The 14711-nt window shown below is 40.0% G+C and overlaps 1 protein-coding gene across 1 annotated transcript in view; it reads right to left on the reverse strand.

Annotated features, from left to right (window-relative positions):
• Positions 1-635: 635 nt before the first annotated feature.
• LOC125232228 (maternal protein tudor) overlaps positions 636-14711 on the reverse strand; it is a 45265-nt gene continuing 31189 nt past the window's right edge. Inside the window, 4 exon segments of the mRNA XM_048137869.1 lie at positions 636-3509; positions 3622-3857; positions 4223-4389; positions 5201-5362. Of these exon segments, the coding sequence (XP_047993826.1) occupies positions 655-3509; positions 3622-3857; positions 4223-4389; positions 5201-5362 (3420 nt within the window). The 3' untranslated portion in view covers positions 636-654.

A 14711-nucleotide genomic window follows, 5' to 3' on the forward strand; every position in this document is an offset into this window, starting at 1 on the left:
AAACGAAAAGTTTACGGTAACACGATGTGCCGAATTTAAACAATAAACATATAATCGTATCCCTATCTAAGTATACATTAAACAACGTCAAACGTAGAAAAATAAGAGTATTTACAATGTCACAGTATGAAACTTCAAAGTCTTCAAACGTTTACGTAAATGCTATGACTTAAAGAAACAAATCAGAAAACAAACAGGTAAAAAAACCTGGGACTGTAAATAAACAAAAAAAAGTTATCTTTTCCACATGAAATTAACAAATCAACAAAATTTTTACGTTACGTAAGGTAATCAAGTAAACTCCTTATATCTAGGATAACAAATTTAATAATGTATCAAAATGTTTAGAGAGATCATCTAAAACTACAAAAGATAAGGCTATTCAGTCTAGTCTCTGGAAGTTTCGATTAAACACGGAAACTGTACGTGGTGACTGGTGGAAGTCAATTTATACGCCTATAATAAATAATCTACTACAAAAACGTTCTCTAGACACTTTAATACAATTTTAACTGACGCAAAGAGATATACAAAATAAATCCCTTTCAAGTATCTATCACAATCAGGCATCGCTTTTCATTATTAATATTACAATTAAACAATGAGATTTTTTATCGTACAGGAGTCCTAGGACTTAATTTAAAAATATATCTGTTAGTCGATAGCTTTAATTTCTTCGACTTTACTGACGTCATTTGATTTAACGCTAGGTTCAATATTGTTCTCTTTTGATTCATTTTTGAGTTCTACCTTTGATTTTTCTACATCTAAATCTGATACCAAGTTTTGAGTTTTAAGCTCTGATACTGTTTCTCCTATATCTGATTCCAATTTAATTGGTACCTTACTGGGTTCCTTCATTGGGGATCCGTCTTTGGTGCAATCACTGCTCGTGTAGCCAGCATCTGTATTTATAGAATCCTTCGAATTGTCTTTTTCTGGAGTTTTGATAGTTCCATTGGAGCTCTCCAGGGTGGAAGATGAAGTGTCCTGTTTAGGAGACTCTAGTATCGTTTTATGGTCGCCGGAGTCATTTAAACTGTCGGGGTTGGCTTCAAAGGATTTGTTCTCAATAACTGTGTGATTACTTTCTAAGCTTTCGTCCAGATCCGGATGCGACGAGTCCAGCTCGTTGGCATCCTCAAACTTATCTTCATCCTCGGCCTCTTTTTCGGTATGAACTTCGGATTTCTTTTTACTATCACCTACTAATACTGATTCGGTAACTTCCCGTTCGCCCGCTTTAGACGAGTCCACTTCTCGCGTTTCAACAGGTATGGCCGCTTCTAAAGGCTCCGATTCAGTAGATTTTTTAACTTCCTCATCGGTTCGTTCGGGCTGCGCTTCCGTTTCGGCGGAGGCAGTCTCTTTCGGAACTTCAATATTTTCAGGAGCGGCAGTTTCAGGTCCGGCTTCCGCTTTTTCTACTTCACTCGGTCTCGAGCCAAAAAGGATAGTACTGACATCCTCCCCGTTAAGGATGAGTTTGACGAGCGCCGGCTCCGAAGCGCTGTCTAGGAATTCAATGTGGAATGTCGTGTCGTCGGCCATGAGCTCGTCGAGCTTGTTCCTCGCGGCGCCGACGTCGGCCCCGGCGGGCGCGGCGAGGCGACAGCGGCGCGCGAGCGGCGCCACGGCCGCCAGCTGCGCGGGCAGCTGCCGGAACTCCTCGCACTTGGCCTTGTTGCCGTAGTCCAGGAACTGGACGTGGTAGCTCGCGTCGCAGAATTCTAGAATCTTGCCGCGGTACCACTCCTCGTCCTCGGCCCAGAAGGCGGCGCAGACGGAGCCGACCTTCAGCTCGGCCGCCGACTCGAAGTCGGCCGCGTCGCCCATCGCCTCGGTGACCCTGTCGAAGTCCGGGTTCTTGTCCTCGAGGTGCACGTAGAACTCGTCGAGGTCGTGCACGTAGCACAGCTTGCCGACGCCGCGCAGGTCCTGGCCCACGGGCGAGGGTCGCTCGGCGGACGGCTGCGGCTCGCACAGGCTCACGAGCTCCTCCGTGACGGACTTGCCCTCGAGGTAGAGCTCCACGATGGAGATGTCGCCGGACGCGATGAACTGCACGTTGAAGATGGTGCGGCCCTCGGCGGCGAGCTCGTTGAACTTCACCTCGGACTTCCGAGACCACGCCTTGATGTCGCGCGGCTTCTGCAGCGCGCACTTGCGCGACAGCGCCGGCTTCAGCTTGAGCTCGTCCGGGAGGCTGCGCAGCTCGGTGGCGATGGAGGCGTTGCCGTAGTCCATGAACAGCACCTCGGTGCCCTCGGAGCCGTCGACGATGACCTGCGCGCGGTACCAGGCGCCGTCCTCGGGGTACTCGGCGGCGCACAGCACGCCCTCCTCCCGGGACGGCAGCTCGGGCAGGTTCTCGGCGTCCTCCATGGCGGCCTCCATGGCCTGCAGCTCGGCGGTGGCGGACTCGAGCTGCACCCAGAACTCGGAGGGCGAGTTGACGTGGCTGGCGAAGCACGAGGGCAGGTCGCCGCACTCGGTGGGCTGCTCGGCGCGCGCGGCGTGTCCTGCGGCGACCAGTCGGTCGGTGAGGTTGCGGCCGGCCACGAACAGGTCCACGTAGGTGGTGACGTCCTTGAGCACGACGAGCGCGTCCACGGGCTGCGCCGTGTCGCCCACGAGCGCCTCGAAGCTGTCGCCGGCCGCCTCGGTCCACTGGCCGGTGCCGGTGGGCACGGCGTTGACGCTGGAGCGCACGCACAGCGGCTCCACGCCGCGCAGGCTCTCCGGCATGGCCTTGATGAGGCCGGGCGAGTTGTCGAGCACGTCGGTGTTGCCGTAGTCGATGAAGCGCACGGTGGTGATGTCGGAGTCGAGGTCGAGCACCTCGGCGCGGTACCAGAGGTCGTCGGCGGAGTACTTGGCGACGCAGAGCGTGCCCATCTCGCGCGTCTCGAGGTCCGCGTACTTGTCGGCGTCGGCCGCGAGCTCGGCCTGGATCTCGTCGATCCTGTCGACCTTGTCGGCCATCTGGAGCCAGAAGTGTCCGGGGCTGTCGATGTGGCTGATGTAGACCTGCGTGCAGCCGGGCGGCAGCGACACGGGCTCGACGGGCTCGACGACCGGCGCGGGTTCGGGCGCGGGCTCCTCCTCGGCGGTCACCTGCGGGGTGGCGAGCTTCTCGTTGACCAGTTTCATGGACAGGTCCACCCCGTCGAGGTGTAGACTGGCGAGCCAGCCGTCGGTGCCGAACGCGAGCGTGACTTGCACGTCCTTGTCCGTGGTCCACTCGGACAGCTTGGCGACCGCGTCGTCGGTGAGCGCGAGCAGCCCCAGGCTCGCGACGAGCGCCTGAGCGCAGGGCTCGAAGAAGGACTTGTCCAGCTTCTTGACGCCATCTTTGGCGACGGTCTCCGAGTTGCCGTAGTCGGGGAACTGCACGGTGGCGTCGGCGTCGGTGGCGCTGACGACGGTGGCGCGGTACCAGTTGCCGTCGGACGACTTGACCGCGCACAGCGTGTCAGGTTCGAACTCCTCGAGTGGCTCGGGTGTGCCTGTAACAAATTACGAAATTGAATAAAGGTAAACCTTGTTGAAGTTTTCCAAGTGTTGGACGTTGCAGAGTCCGAAGTTGTATATGAAAAGACAGTGCACATTTGTACTCACCTTCATCATAGAAGGCATAAAGCCTGTCCAACAGCTGCTGAACCTTGTCGATGTCAGCAGTCTTCTGCAGATATATCTCATTGAGATTCTCTAGATGCTGCACGCTGCACAGTCCAAAGTTGTAGTTGAAGACAGTGCGCGCGCAGAGCGTGACGACGTCTTCAAAGGCGCCTTCGTCAGGTTCGAAGATGGCGAGCTTCTTGCCCGTATTGATGTCGTATAAGGTGGTTACCAAACTGAAAAGGAATAATGAGATTATTGTCATATACGGATTGACTAATGCTACGAATGTTTTTAAGAATTTACTGAAGAAAAAAACAATTATTTGTTGAATTATTTTTTCTTATCCCTAGTTACTTTCGTCGTTTACTGGTCCCATCGTGCATGTGACAACTGATCCAGAGATTGCTGCAAAAATATACCAGAGCAAATTTGCGAATGCGTTTAACTGGGATTCCCCGAATCAACAGCCTAGTCGATGTCCCGTGATAATTCAGCAAGAGATTTCAAGGATTTTGCTTATGTAAAATCCTTAAAATCTTAAATGGTGTTTTCAAATTTTGATAGTTTAGTCTGTGGAGAAGCTTCGTTCTAGACTTACCGTATTCCCTCTACGCTGTCAACGTATATGATGAACTTGTTTCCAGTCAGGGTCGTCTTGAGCTCTTCGAGCGGCATCAGGACGTTGGATTCCGCCGTGTAGTTGTTCAGGCAGCACTCCAGGGACTGGTAGTAGTATACGCTCAGTTCCGTTGGCAGGATCATCAACTGTGGGTGAAAATCATGTTTAAGTTAAAGCATAAGCATGATACACATAGATACTTGTTTGTATTGAATAAAAAACAGGCCAAGAGCGTGTCGGGCCACGCTCAGTGTAGTGCAACTAGTGCAGTTTTCCGTATTTTTCTCAAAAACTACTGAACCTATCAAGTTCAAAACAATTTTCCTAGAAAGTTCTACTTTTGTGATTTTTTTTCATATTTTTTAAACATACTTATGGTTCACAAGTTAGAGGGGGGCCCAACACACTTTTTCCCTTTAGGAGCGATTATTTCCGAAAATATTAATATTATCAAAAAAAAGATTTTAGTAAACCCTTATTCATTTTTAAATACCTATCCAACAATTTAGCACACGTTGGGGGTGGAAAGAAAAAAAAATCAGTCCCCACTTTACATGTAGGGGGGTTACCTTAAGAAAACATTTTTTTCCACTAGTTTTTTATTTTACCAGTTTGTCGGCGTGATTGATATATACATATATTGGTACCAAATTTCAGCTTTCTAGTACTAACGGATACTAAGCTTATCCGCGGACGGACGGACGGACAGACAGACATGGCGAAACTATAAGGGTTCCTAGTTGACTACGGAAACCCTAAAAAGGAAACAATGACGTTTTAGCTCGATGAATGGAGTATTTTCAACTTTCTCTTTGATGACGAAGAAATTTTGGGCGAGCTCGCTCTATCGTAGGCCACGTTTTTGCCATTGGCTAGCCTGTGGCCAAGAGTAAGCCCATTTATAATAATTAAAAAAAAACTTGGATTTGGTGACGGTGAAGTAACTACACGACTTACATTGGCCAATGATGTGGTGACAGTGTTGCCATAGTCGGGCAACACGGCAAGGACGTTGTTCGCGTCCGACGCGTCGTTCAAGATGGCACGATAGATTTTACCTTCGTGCTTCACTGTGCAGTGGACGCCGTCCGTTAGGGTGTCTTGTGTTAGTGGCGTCAACTGAAAATATAATATTAGAAATTAGTCATATTCGTTAAAACCACCAATTTAGGTGGAAAATTTACCGATAAATAAAGTTTTCTCAAATCAATCAGATAGGAGAACTCTTCTAGAAGTCAACAACCGGTCTGGCTCAGTCGGTAGTGACCCTGGATGCTGAGCCGCGGTCCTGGGTTCGAACCCGGTAAGGGCATTTGTTTGTGTGATGAGCACAAATATTTGTTCCTGAGTCATGGATGTTGTCTATGTATATAAGTATGTATTTATCTATTTAAGTATGTATATCGTCGCTTAGCACCCATAGTACAAGCTTTGCTTAGTTTTGGGGCTAAGTTGATTTGTTTAAGGTGTAACCAATATTTATGTAAAAAAAGTCGTAAGCTTCTTACTACATAAATAAATTTATAGTTTAAAAAACTCTAGAAAACACGCTTTTATAAATGCACGTAAAAGCCAAAAATAAATTATGGATCGTTCAAGTTGTCTCTATTGCTGGGATGAAGAGTAAACTATGTGCTTTTAATTATAATATTTGATTGTAAAAGCCCCACGCTGCAGTCGTGCTGCAAGTCCAGTTAGCGCGCCAATCTGTGTAAACTGCTTCTCGTAATATAGCTTAACTTGATTTCTCAGCAAGTTATACAAAAAGTTTTTCCTGTTACAGCGCCCCACGCTTTTACAATCAAATATTATAATTAAAAGCACATAGTTTACTCTTTCCCAGGGATCTCTTCATCCCGTTGAGATGAGTGAGAACTGTTCCGAAGAACAGAATTAAATGATACGTTCTTTAAAGAACAGTTCGCGGGAACGGAATTAAATGATACGTTCTTTAAAGAACAGTTCGCAGGAACGAAATTATTTCGGTTTTTCTATTTCCAAGAATTTGAACGAACAGTGCAAGCGGTGTCGGCCACGGCCATCACTTTAGTAACTTTAGTTTGATTTGAGACTAGCGGTGAGTAAACGTGGCGTCGAACGAAACAAATACGTCGAAAACATTCTGCACCACAACCACAATGAAGTAAGTTTTTTTCTTTTAACTTAGTGCTTTCAATTTTACCGATTTTAAAATTTAAGTAATGTCACGACGCTTAAGTATTTATTTACAGGCAATCGTACAGTCCAAGGTCAAATAAGGACGGGACGCCGCTATTAGCAAGAGCGAGCGTCCTTATTTGACCTTGGTACGGTCATCTCAGGTGTGTGTGTGTGTGTGTGTGTGTGTGTGTGTGTGTGTGTGCGTGTGCGTGTGCGTGTGCGTGTGCGTGTGCGTGTGCGTGTGCGTGTGTACAATATACACTACTTTCCCATTAATTGTGTCGTTGGTACTGTAGATAGTCAATTACCATAGAAATTACATCAGCTACTATCAACAATGGACCTTTAGGGTCAGTTGCACCAAACCGTCTGTCACCGTTAAAGCATTCGTTAAATTTTATTGTATGGACAGTTCCATAGGCGTCTGCTGCGTGACGATGATGTGTGTGTCAAATGTGGTTGATGCAACGGGCCCTTAGTCTAAAAACGTCACAATGAAAGATGTGAAATGTGCAATTAGTCACAAAAATAAATTGTTTTTAGTATTCAACACTCCCGTGTCCCAGAACTCGAAGAATCCCAATTCATCCAATGTTCTTATACTGCTGCGAGTGAAAGGGGCACTAATGATGATATTTATGACTTGATCGATGCACAGAATGAGCCACTGAGTAAGTACTTACCTATACTAAACCTTCATAAACCTAAATACTGAAACTCTGCCCGGTGGTTCGGTGTTAGGGCTTGCAATTATCCGTCCAATTCGAAATCCGGATGATTCGACTCGATATTTGAAAATCCGGATATTCGGATAAAATGGATATTTCGAATATTTTTTATTTTATTTAATAAATCTCATAATTAGTAACATAATTATGTACTACGATACGAAAAACACGTCGTAGGAAATTGTTATTTTATAATCAGGCTTGAGCTGTTGTTCGTAACCTTAATGTTAGGTTAGGTTACTTAGTTATTTCATTCTTGCCTTTTTTAGGGTTCCGTAGTCAACTAGGAACCCTTATAGCTTCGCCATGTCTGTCTGTCCGTCCGTCCGTCCGTCCGTCCGTCCGCGGATAATCTCAGTAACCTTAAGCACTAGAAAGCTGAAATTTGGTAGCAATATGTATATCAATCACGCCAACAAAGTGCAAAAATAAAAAATGGAAAAAAATGTTTTATTAGGTACCACCCCTACATGTAAAGTGGGGGCAGATTTTTTTTTTCATTCCAACCCCAACGTGTGATACATCGTTGGATAGGTATTTAAAAATGAATAAGGGTTCACTTAGATCGTTTTTTGATAATATTAATATTTTCGGAAATAATCGCTCTTAAAGGAAAAAAAAGTGCGTCCCCCCCCCCCCTCTAACTTTTGAACCATATATTTAAAAAATATGAAAAAAATCACAAAAGTAGAACTTTATAAAGACTTTCTAGGAAAATTGTTTTGAACTTGATAGGTTCAGTAGTTTTTGAGAAAAATACGGAAAACTACGGAACCCTACACTGAGCGCGGCCCGACACGCTCTTGGCCGGTTTTTATGAAATGACTTCAGTTGCCCATAAGATATATGATTTTATTTTTATGTAATTTTGACTAATATTTGATATTAATGAATTTTAATGCTAGAGACATAATCTGATTGCCATATGAGGCAAAACGTCATGTTGTGATCGTTTAGATCGAATATTACCTAAAAAAGGTATTACCTACCTACTCCTTGTTTAAATATCAGATTGCATTTACGAGGTTTTCATTGCCGATTTATTCAAATGCAAAAAGAACTATGACATATTACAAACACCATTTAGCTTTGTTAAATAACAAGGCTGAATGATCTTTCTCTCTAATAATTTTCACCTCTTATCTTTGATGACTTCGTGACTCCATTCCAGTTACACTTGGGACTCTCGGGTAGACGTTCTTAGCCAGAGGGCCTTACGTTACGTATACAGCGAAAAAGTTTTGGTGTTGCAACACTTGCAACCTATTTTGAAAGGATAAAATAATCGATGGAATCAGGCGTTACTTTGCGGAAATCCATGTTAATCTATCGCGGATTAGCAAAGGAAAGTTCTAGTTTACGATTAAAGGATAAAATGTAAAAGCGTATCTGCTTAACTACTTCATCTTGTTCTGCAGTTCAATACTAAACAGGTCTTCCGCCGCGGGATACATAGAAGACTTCTTTTTGTCAGAAAATTTGAACAGTTTTAGTTCTGTTTGCAATTTATTTATTTATTTATAATGTATTCGGATGCTAACAATAATGAAAGTGCAGCGTTTGATACGGTACTCAGTGTCACTTGATTGATTGAGTTAAATTGATATACATTTACATGAGATTATCCACAAATATTCATGAAAAAAACCCTGCCTGCTAAGCCGCGGTCCCGGCGGATTCGAATCCCGGTAAGGGCATTTATTTGTGTGATGAGCATAGATATTTGTTCCTGAGTCTTGGATGTTTTCTGTGTATATAAGTATGTATTTATCTATATAAGTATGTATTCGTATCGCACCCATAGTACAAGCTTTGCTTAGTTTGGGGCTAGGTTGATCTATGTAAGATGTCCCCCAATATTTTTGTTTATTATTTATTTACTTATTCGAAACTTACTTACTCGGGTTCGAATCCCGGTAAGGGCATTTATTTGGGTGATGAGCACAGATATTTGTTCCTGAGTCATGGATGTTTTCTATGTATATAAGTATTTATATATTATATATATCGTTGTCTGAGTACCCACAACACAAGCCTTCTTGAGCTTACCGTGGGCCTCAGTCAATCTGTGTAAAACTGTCCTATAATATTTATTTATTATTTTTTATTTTTTATTTTACTTATAGTCATACTTGTTATGGAGAATTTTTGGCCAAAAGCTGCACTTTTGGATGGAAGCAAGCCGCTTTGCATGGTGATAGTAGACATTATAGTAAACGATTTTTTCCGAGGATATCGAAATTTCATCTCTTAGGAAGCCGAGCGTAGCGAGGTGTTTTATGAAAATGAAAAAAATTCTATCTTTTTATTGTATCGTCCGATTTTGACAAAACGTATCTCAAATGAAAGGTATTAATTTGTGTAATTTAAAAAAAATACAAAGAAAAAAAATTTAAAAGAAAAGTAAGAAAAAAATAAAAAAAGTAAATTTCCGTCTCGCACTGAATAACTTCAAAGAATGACAGACAAAATGTACAATGTCGATATACAAGTTTTTTTTAATCGAAGACAGATAAATTTTTAGTTGAAAACTGAAGACCGCATCGAAATCAGATCAGCATTTTTTAAGATACAAGTTGCCAAAGTTGGGAAAGATCGCTTTATATGGCCACTTTGAAATTCCTTTGCCAGAAAGTCAGAAATAATATGTTTTTCGGACACAGAAAAATACATAGTAACAGTACACATCAAACTAAAATTAAAAATTCCGAGGATATTATAATTTCATCCCTTAGAACGACGAGCGTAGCGAGGTCAGTTACGAAAACCGAAAAAAAAATCTTAATTTTTTGTACGTCGTCCGATTTTGACAAAACATGTTTCATTTGAAAGGTATTACTTTATGTAACTTAAAAAAAATATTGAAAAAAATTGGGAAAAAATGTAAGATTTAAAAAAAAAAAACCTTAATTTTCGTATCACACTGAATAACCGCAAAAAACGGTAGACACGGTGTATAATTTCGATATATGATTTTTTTAAATTAAAGACAAATAAATGCATGATTATAAACTAAAAACCGAATCGAAATCGAATCAGTAGTTTTTAAGATGCAAGTTGTCAAAGTTGGCTTAGTTTGTTTATATGGTCGCTTATAATAGTTATAATATAAATTCCTTAGCCAGAAAGTCAGAAACATTATATTTTTCTTACAGTTAAAAGTATGCATAGGTAATAGACATCATTATAAACATTTTTTTACAAGGATATAAAAATTTCATTCCTTAGAAACCCTTACAAAGACGATCCAATAAAAAAAACTGCCTTTTTTTTGTTTTTCGTAACAGACATCGCTACGCTCGGCTTTCCAAGGGATGAATTTTTTATATCCTCGTAAAAAATTGTTTATTATGATGTCTATTACCTATGCATACTTTTAACTGTGAGAAAAATATAATGTTTCTGACTTTCTGGCTAAGGAATTTATAAGCGACCATATAAACAAACTAAGCCAACTTTGACAAATTGCATCTTAAAAACTACTGATTCGATTTCGATTCGGTTTTTAGTTTATAATCATACATTTATTTGTCTTTAATTTAAAAAAATCATATATCGAAATTATACACCGTGTCTACCGTTTTTTGCGGTTATTCAGTGTGATACGAAAATTAAGGTTTTTTTTTTTTAAATCTTACATTTTTTTTCCAATTTTTTTCAATATTTTTTTTAAGTTACATAAAGTAATACCTTTCAAATGAAACATGTTTTGTCAAAATCGGACGACGTCCAAAAAATGAGATTTTTTTTTCGGTTTTCGTAACCGACCTCGCTACGCTCGTCGTTCTAAGGGATGAAATTATAATATCCTCGGAATTTTTAATTTTAGTTTGATGTGTACTGTTACTATGTATTTTTCTGTGTCCGAAAAACATATTATTTCTGACTTTCTGGCAAAGGAATTTCAAAGTGGCCATATAAAGCGATCTTTCCCAACTTTGGCAACTTGTATCTTAAAAAATGCTGATCTGATTTCGATGCGGTCTTCAGTTTTCAACTAAAAATTTATCTGTCTTCGATTAAAAAAAAACTTGTATATCGACATTGTACATTTTGTCTGTCATTCTTTGAAGTTATTCAGTGCGAGACGGAAATTTACTTTTTTTATTTTTTTCTTACTTTTATTTTAAATTTTTTTTCTTTGTATTTTTTTAATTACACAAATTAATACCTTTCATTTGAGATACGTTTTGTCAAAATCGGACGATACAATAAAAAGATAGAATTTTTTTCATTTTCATAAAACACCTCGCTACGCTCGGCTTCCTAAGAGATGAAATTTCGATATCCTCGGAAAAAATCGTTTACTATGATGTCTACTATCACCATGCAAAGCGACTTGCTTCCATCCAAAAGTGCAGCTTTCTTTTCATAACTAGTATGACTATTATTAAATAAGGTAGTAGTGCCACTCAAGGAGTAATTTTTGATATAAATCGCTTTAATATCGTAAATGTGTTAATTTTACTTTAAAATTTGTTTTCCAAATGAGCTTCTTAAAAATTGCAATGGTATTTCTGTCATTCACAATATTCGAATTATTCGTTTTATCCGGATTTTAACGTGCAAATTATCCGAATTTCAAAATCAGCGGATATATCCGGATTACAATACAAGCCCTATTCGGTGTTACTCCTAAAGTAGGTACTTACAGGCGACCGTACCGACATATGTCAATTAGGGACGCAGTTATTTGTAAAAAAATGAGAAAGCCTTATACGGTCAACCGGGGTGGCTTTAAAACGCAGGGGTGACTTTGAAAATTTAGTTTTAAAGTCATACTGTAAGTAAATTCGCGATTTTCTATGGTAGATTTACAAGAATATTTATTGATCTATTATCTATCTACTAATTACATGAACAGTTTCAGTAAATAATGAATGATGTTAATTTTAAAGCCGTTCAAATACCATCAAAGTAACCCCAAATTTTCCTAAAGCCACCCCGGTTGACGTAGCTCTCCCGCTCTTACAATCCCGTACTTGTTGGACCTTGGTCGGTTTGGTCGTCTGTAGACAGTGTAGACACTAATACACTCGCCAACTACAGTTGTGTATTCCATGTAGATACACCAAGGGCCCAATTCTCAAAAGCTTGTAACTTATTGTAATAATTTTCTAGAAATGTAAGTACATTATGCAAAATAAATAAGATATTTTTATTGCAGATAAAAGCTTTGACATAGATGATGAAGATCTAGCCTTCAAAAAAATATATATGTATAGAGAAAAAACTACCCCATATCCAAGCGATTCTGATGACCTTGAGTTGGATGTAAGTGCTTATAGTGTGAGAAAGCTGTATAAAATATAATCTGCACTAATTTGTATAAATATGTGTGTTACTTAATCTGTGTGAATTTGTAATAGTGGGTCATTCTACTTTTTAGTGCAGGTTTTTGCACTGCTAAAAATGGGTTTTAAAAATTTTATCATTAGAGATAAATGAAGTAAATTAACTGTTTTTATGCGTAATTATATCCAAACAATTGAAATTAACTGCCAGCAGCGAATTTTGTACATATTTCTTTCTGAAAATGAAGGTTTTGCAGACCAAGGTAGAAAAATCAAACCACTTTGTTACCAATCTAAATATTTTTATTGAGCAGCTTCAGTCACTCATTACAAACAAACAATTAACAAAACGTATTTTAGGAACATAAACCTTTCTCTTCCATAACTATAATAAAAAATTATCATTAATTAAGTCCTATAAATCACATTAAATGACAACTGTGTTACCGTTGTGCACTTTTGTTTACAAAGATTTGACATAAAATGTATATATGTAAAAATATCTTAACAACGTATTTAACATTGATATAAAAAAATACTATCTTGCATCTGATATATCTGTAATGTAGCTTATTATGCCAATTGTACAACTCAAATTGAAAAACCTATACTTAGAAATAGGGACATAATGGTAACACAGTTGTGCAACAGTAACAAAGTTGTTTCAATAGACAATTCTCTTCTCTACAAAAATAGCTAATCAGTCTCTTAGTTACCACAAAGGTTGAAGATAATAATTTAATCCTTTTATTATATCCGTTTTACCAAAATCACAGCACTTATGCAGGTTGGATTACTTAAAAAATAATTAATAATTGCAGTCATTGTTCAAACACTTCCAGAGGATTAGGGAATTCGTAGTATTCGCGTTTCCCTTTAAAAATCTTTTTCGGTGCAGAAACCACTTCAACAATGTTATCATAAGGTTCACAACTAGTGTCTGTTTCGACGGCTTTAAAAAGTTTGCCAGTATCATTTACACCTCTGTAAAACATAAATTGTATGATGTTAAACTAAGTCTTTGACGAGGCGTTTTGTTTTGTGGTACCTGTCTAGAGCCTTTTTTCTTGCTTCCTCATCTTTAACAGGGTCTAATTTTCGCTTGTTTCGGTACCGACGTTATTTTTCGGCTGGTGTTAGCGGCATGATCTTCTGTAAAAGATAAAAACATGGCATTACAGTACTAATTTTACCGTCAGTAATTAAAGTAAGTCAGCAAACAAATGTGAAATTGTTAAAATATAAACCGATATTGGGTCGATACGAACCAATCAACTTAAATAAAATTAGAAAGAATCAGTGACAGAGTATACTTACAACTGCGTTACCATTTTTACAACTGCGTTACCACAGCGTAACAAAGTGGGCCGGTAACACAGTTGTAAAATAACATGATGCTACCTGATATTTACGAAATGACCATATAATTTGCAAACCCAACAATAGAATACAATTCAGTGACATAGATGCCACGTATCAATAGTTAAAACATAACGTAAAAGTTCTGAAACTTACCTTTTCGCCGGGTAACAAAGTGCACACCAAATAAACACACGCATCTTGATTCACAACATGGCGGCGACTGAGTGGCGGCACGCGGCTTACTGCCATTCCCCTCCATCCCGCTCTTGTAATGCCCAACCAACCCAATCGAGCCGACCAGTGATGGTACAGTGACATCTAACGATTTTTTGAGAAAATACCAGTAACATAGTAGTATCGTATTGCGCTTCTTCCTTAGGGACAAAACTAAAGTAATTATTTTGAAAAAAAATAAAGCTTTTAAAAATATATGAGGCCTACATAAAAAACGCAAACATATTAAATTAACTTAATACATTTTTGAAGCATAGGACTACACTGTAAGAAGAATACTTTTTTTGGTTAAGTTAGTCCGCGTATTGGGTCGGGGACACTTTGCAATACTATGGAAAACAACTATGTTACCATAAAATTCCACTATGTTACCCTTAATTATCTTAAAATAGGCAAAATATAAAAATTTTACCTTCCAATAAAATTTGTATTATGTTTCCTGATACGTCGGAGATCTTGATAAGAGAGTGCATCACCTTAGTTGACCGATAGATGCCGCTAGCGTCTATAATGAAGTCGCTCCGTTCTGTTTACCGACTGCCGTGACGTCAGTTCCGTCTCCCCTCCCTGCAAACAGAGGAAATCGCGCGCGCCTCGACCGCCGCCGTCACATTGTTGAGGAGAAGTACCGTCTATGTAATGACGCTGCCAGGAAGACATTACTCAGATCTCCGACGTATCAGGAAACAT

The sequence above is a fragment of the Leguminivora glycinivorella genome, chromosome 12 (assembly GCF_023078275.1).
Source record: "Leguminivora glycinivorella isolate SPB_JAAS2020 chromosome 12, LegGlyc_1.1, whole genome shotgun sequence".
NCBI classification, from domain to species: Eukaryota; Metazoa; Arthropoda; class Insecta; order Lepidoptera; family Tortricidae; genus Leguminivora; species Leguminivora glycinivorella.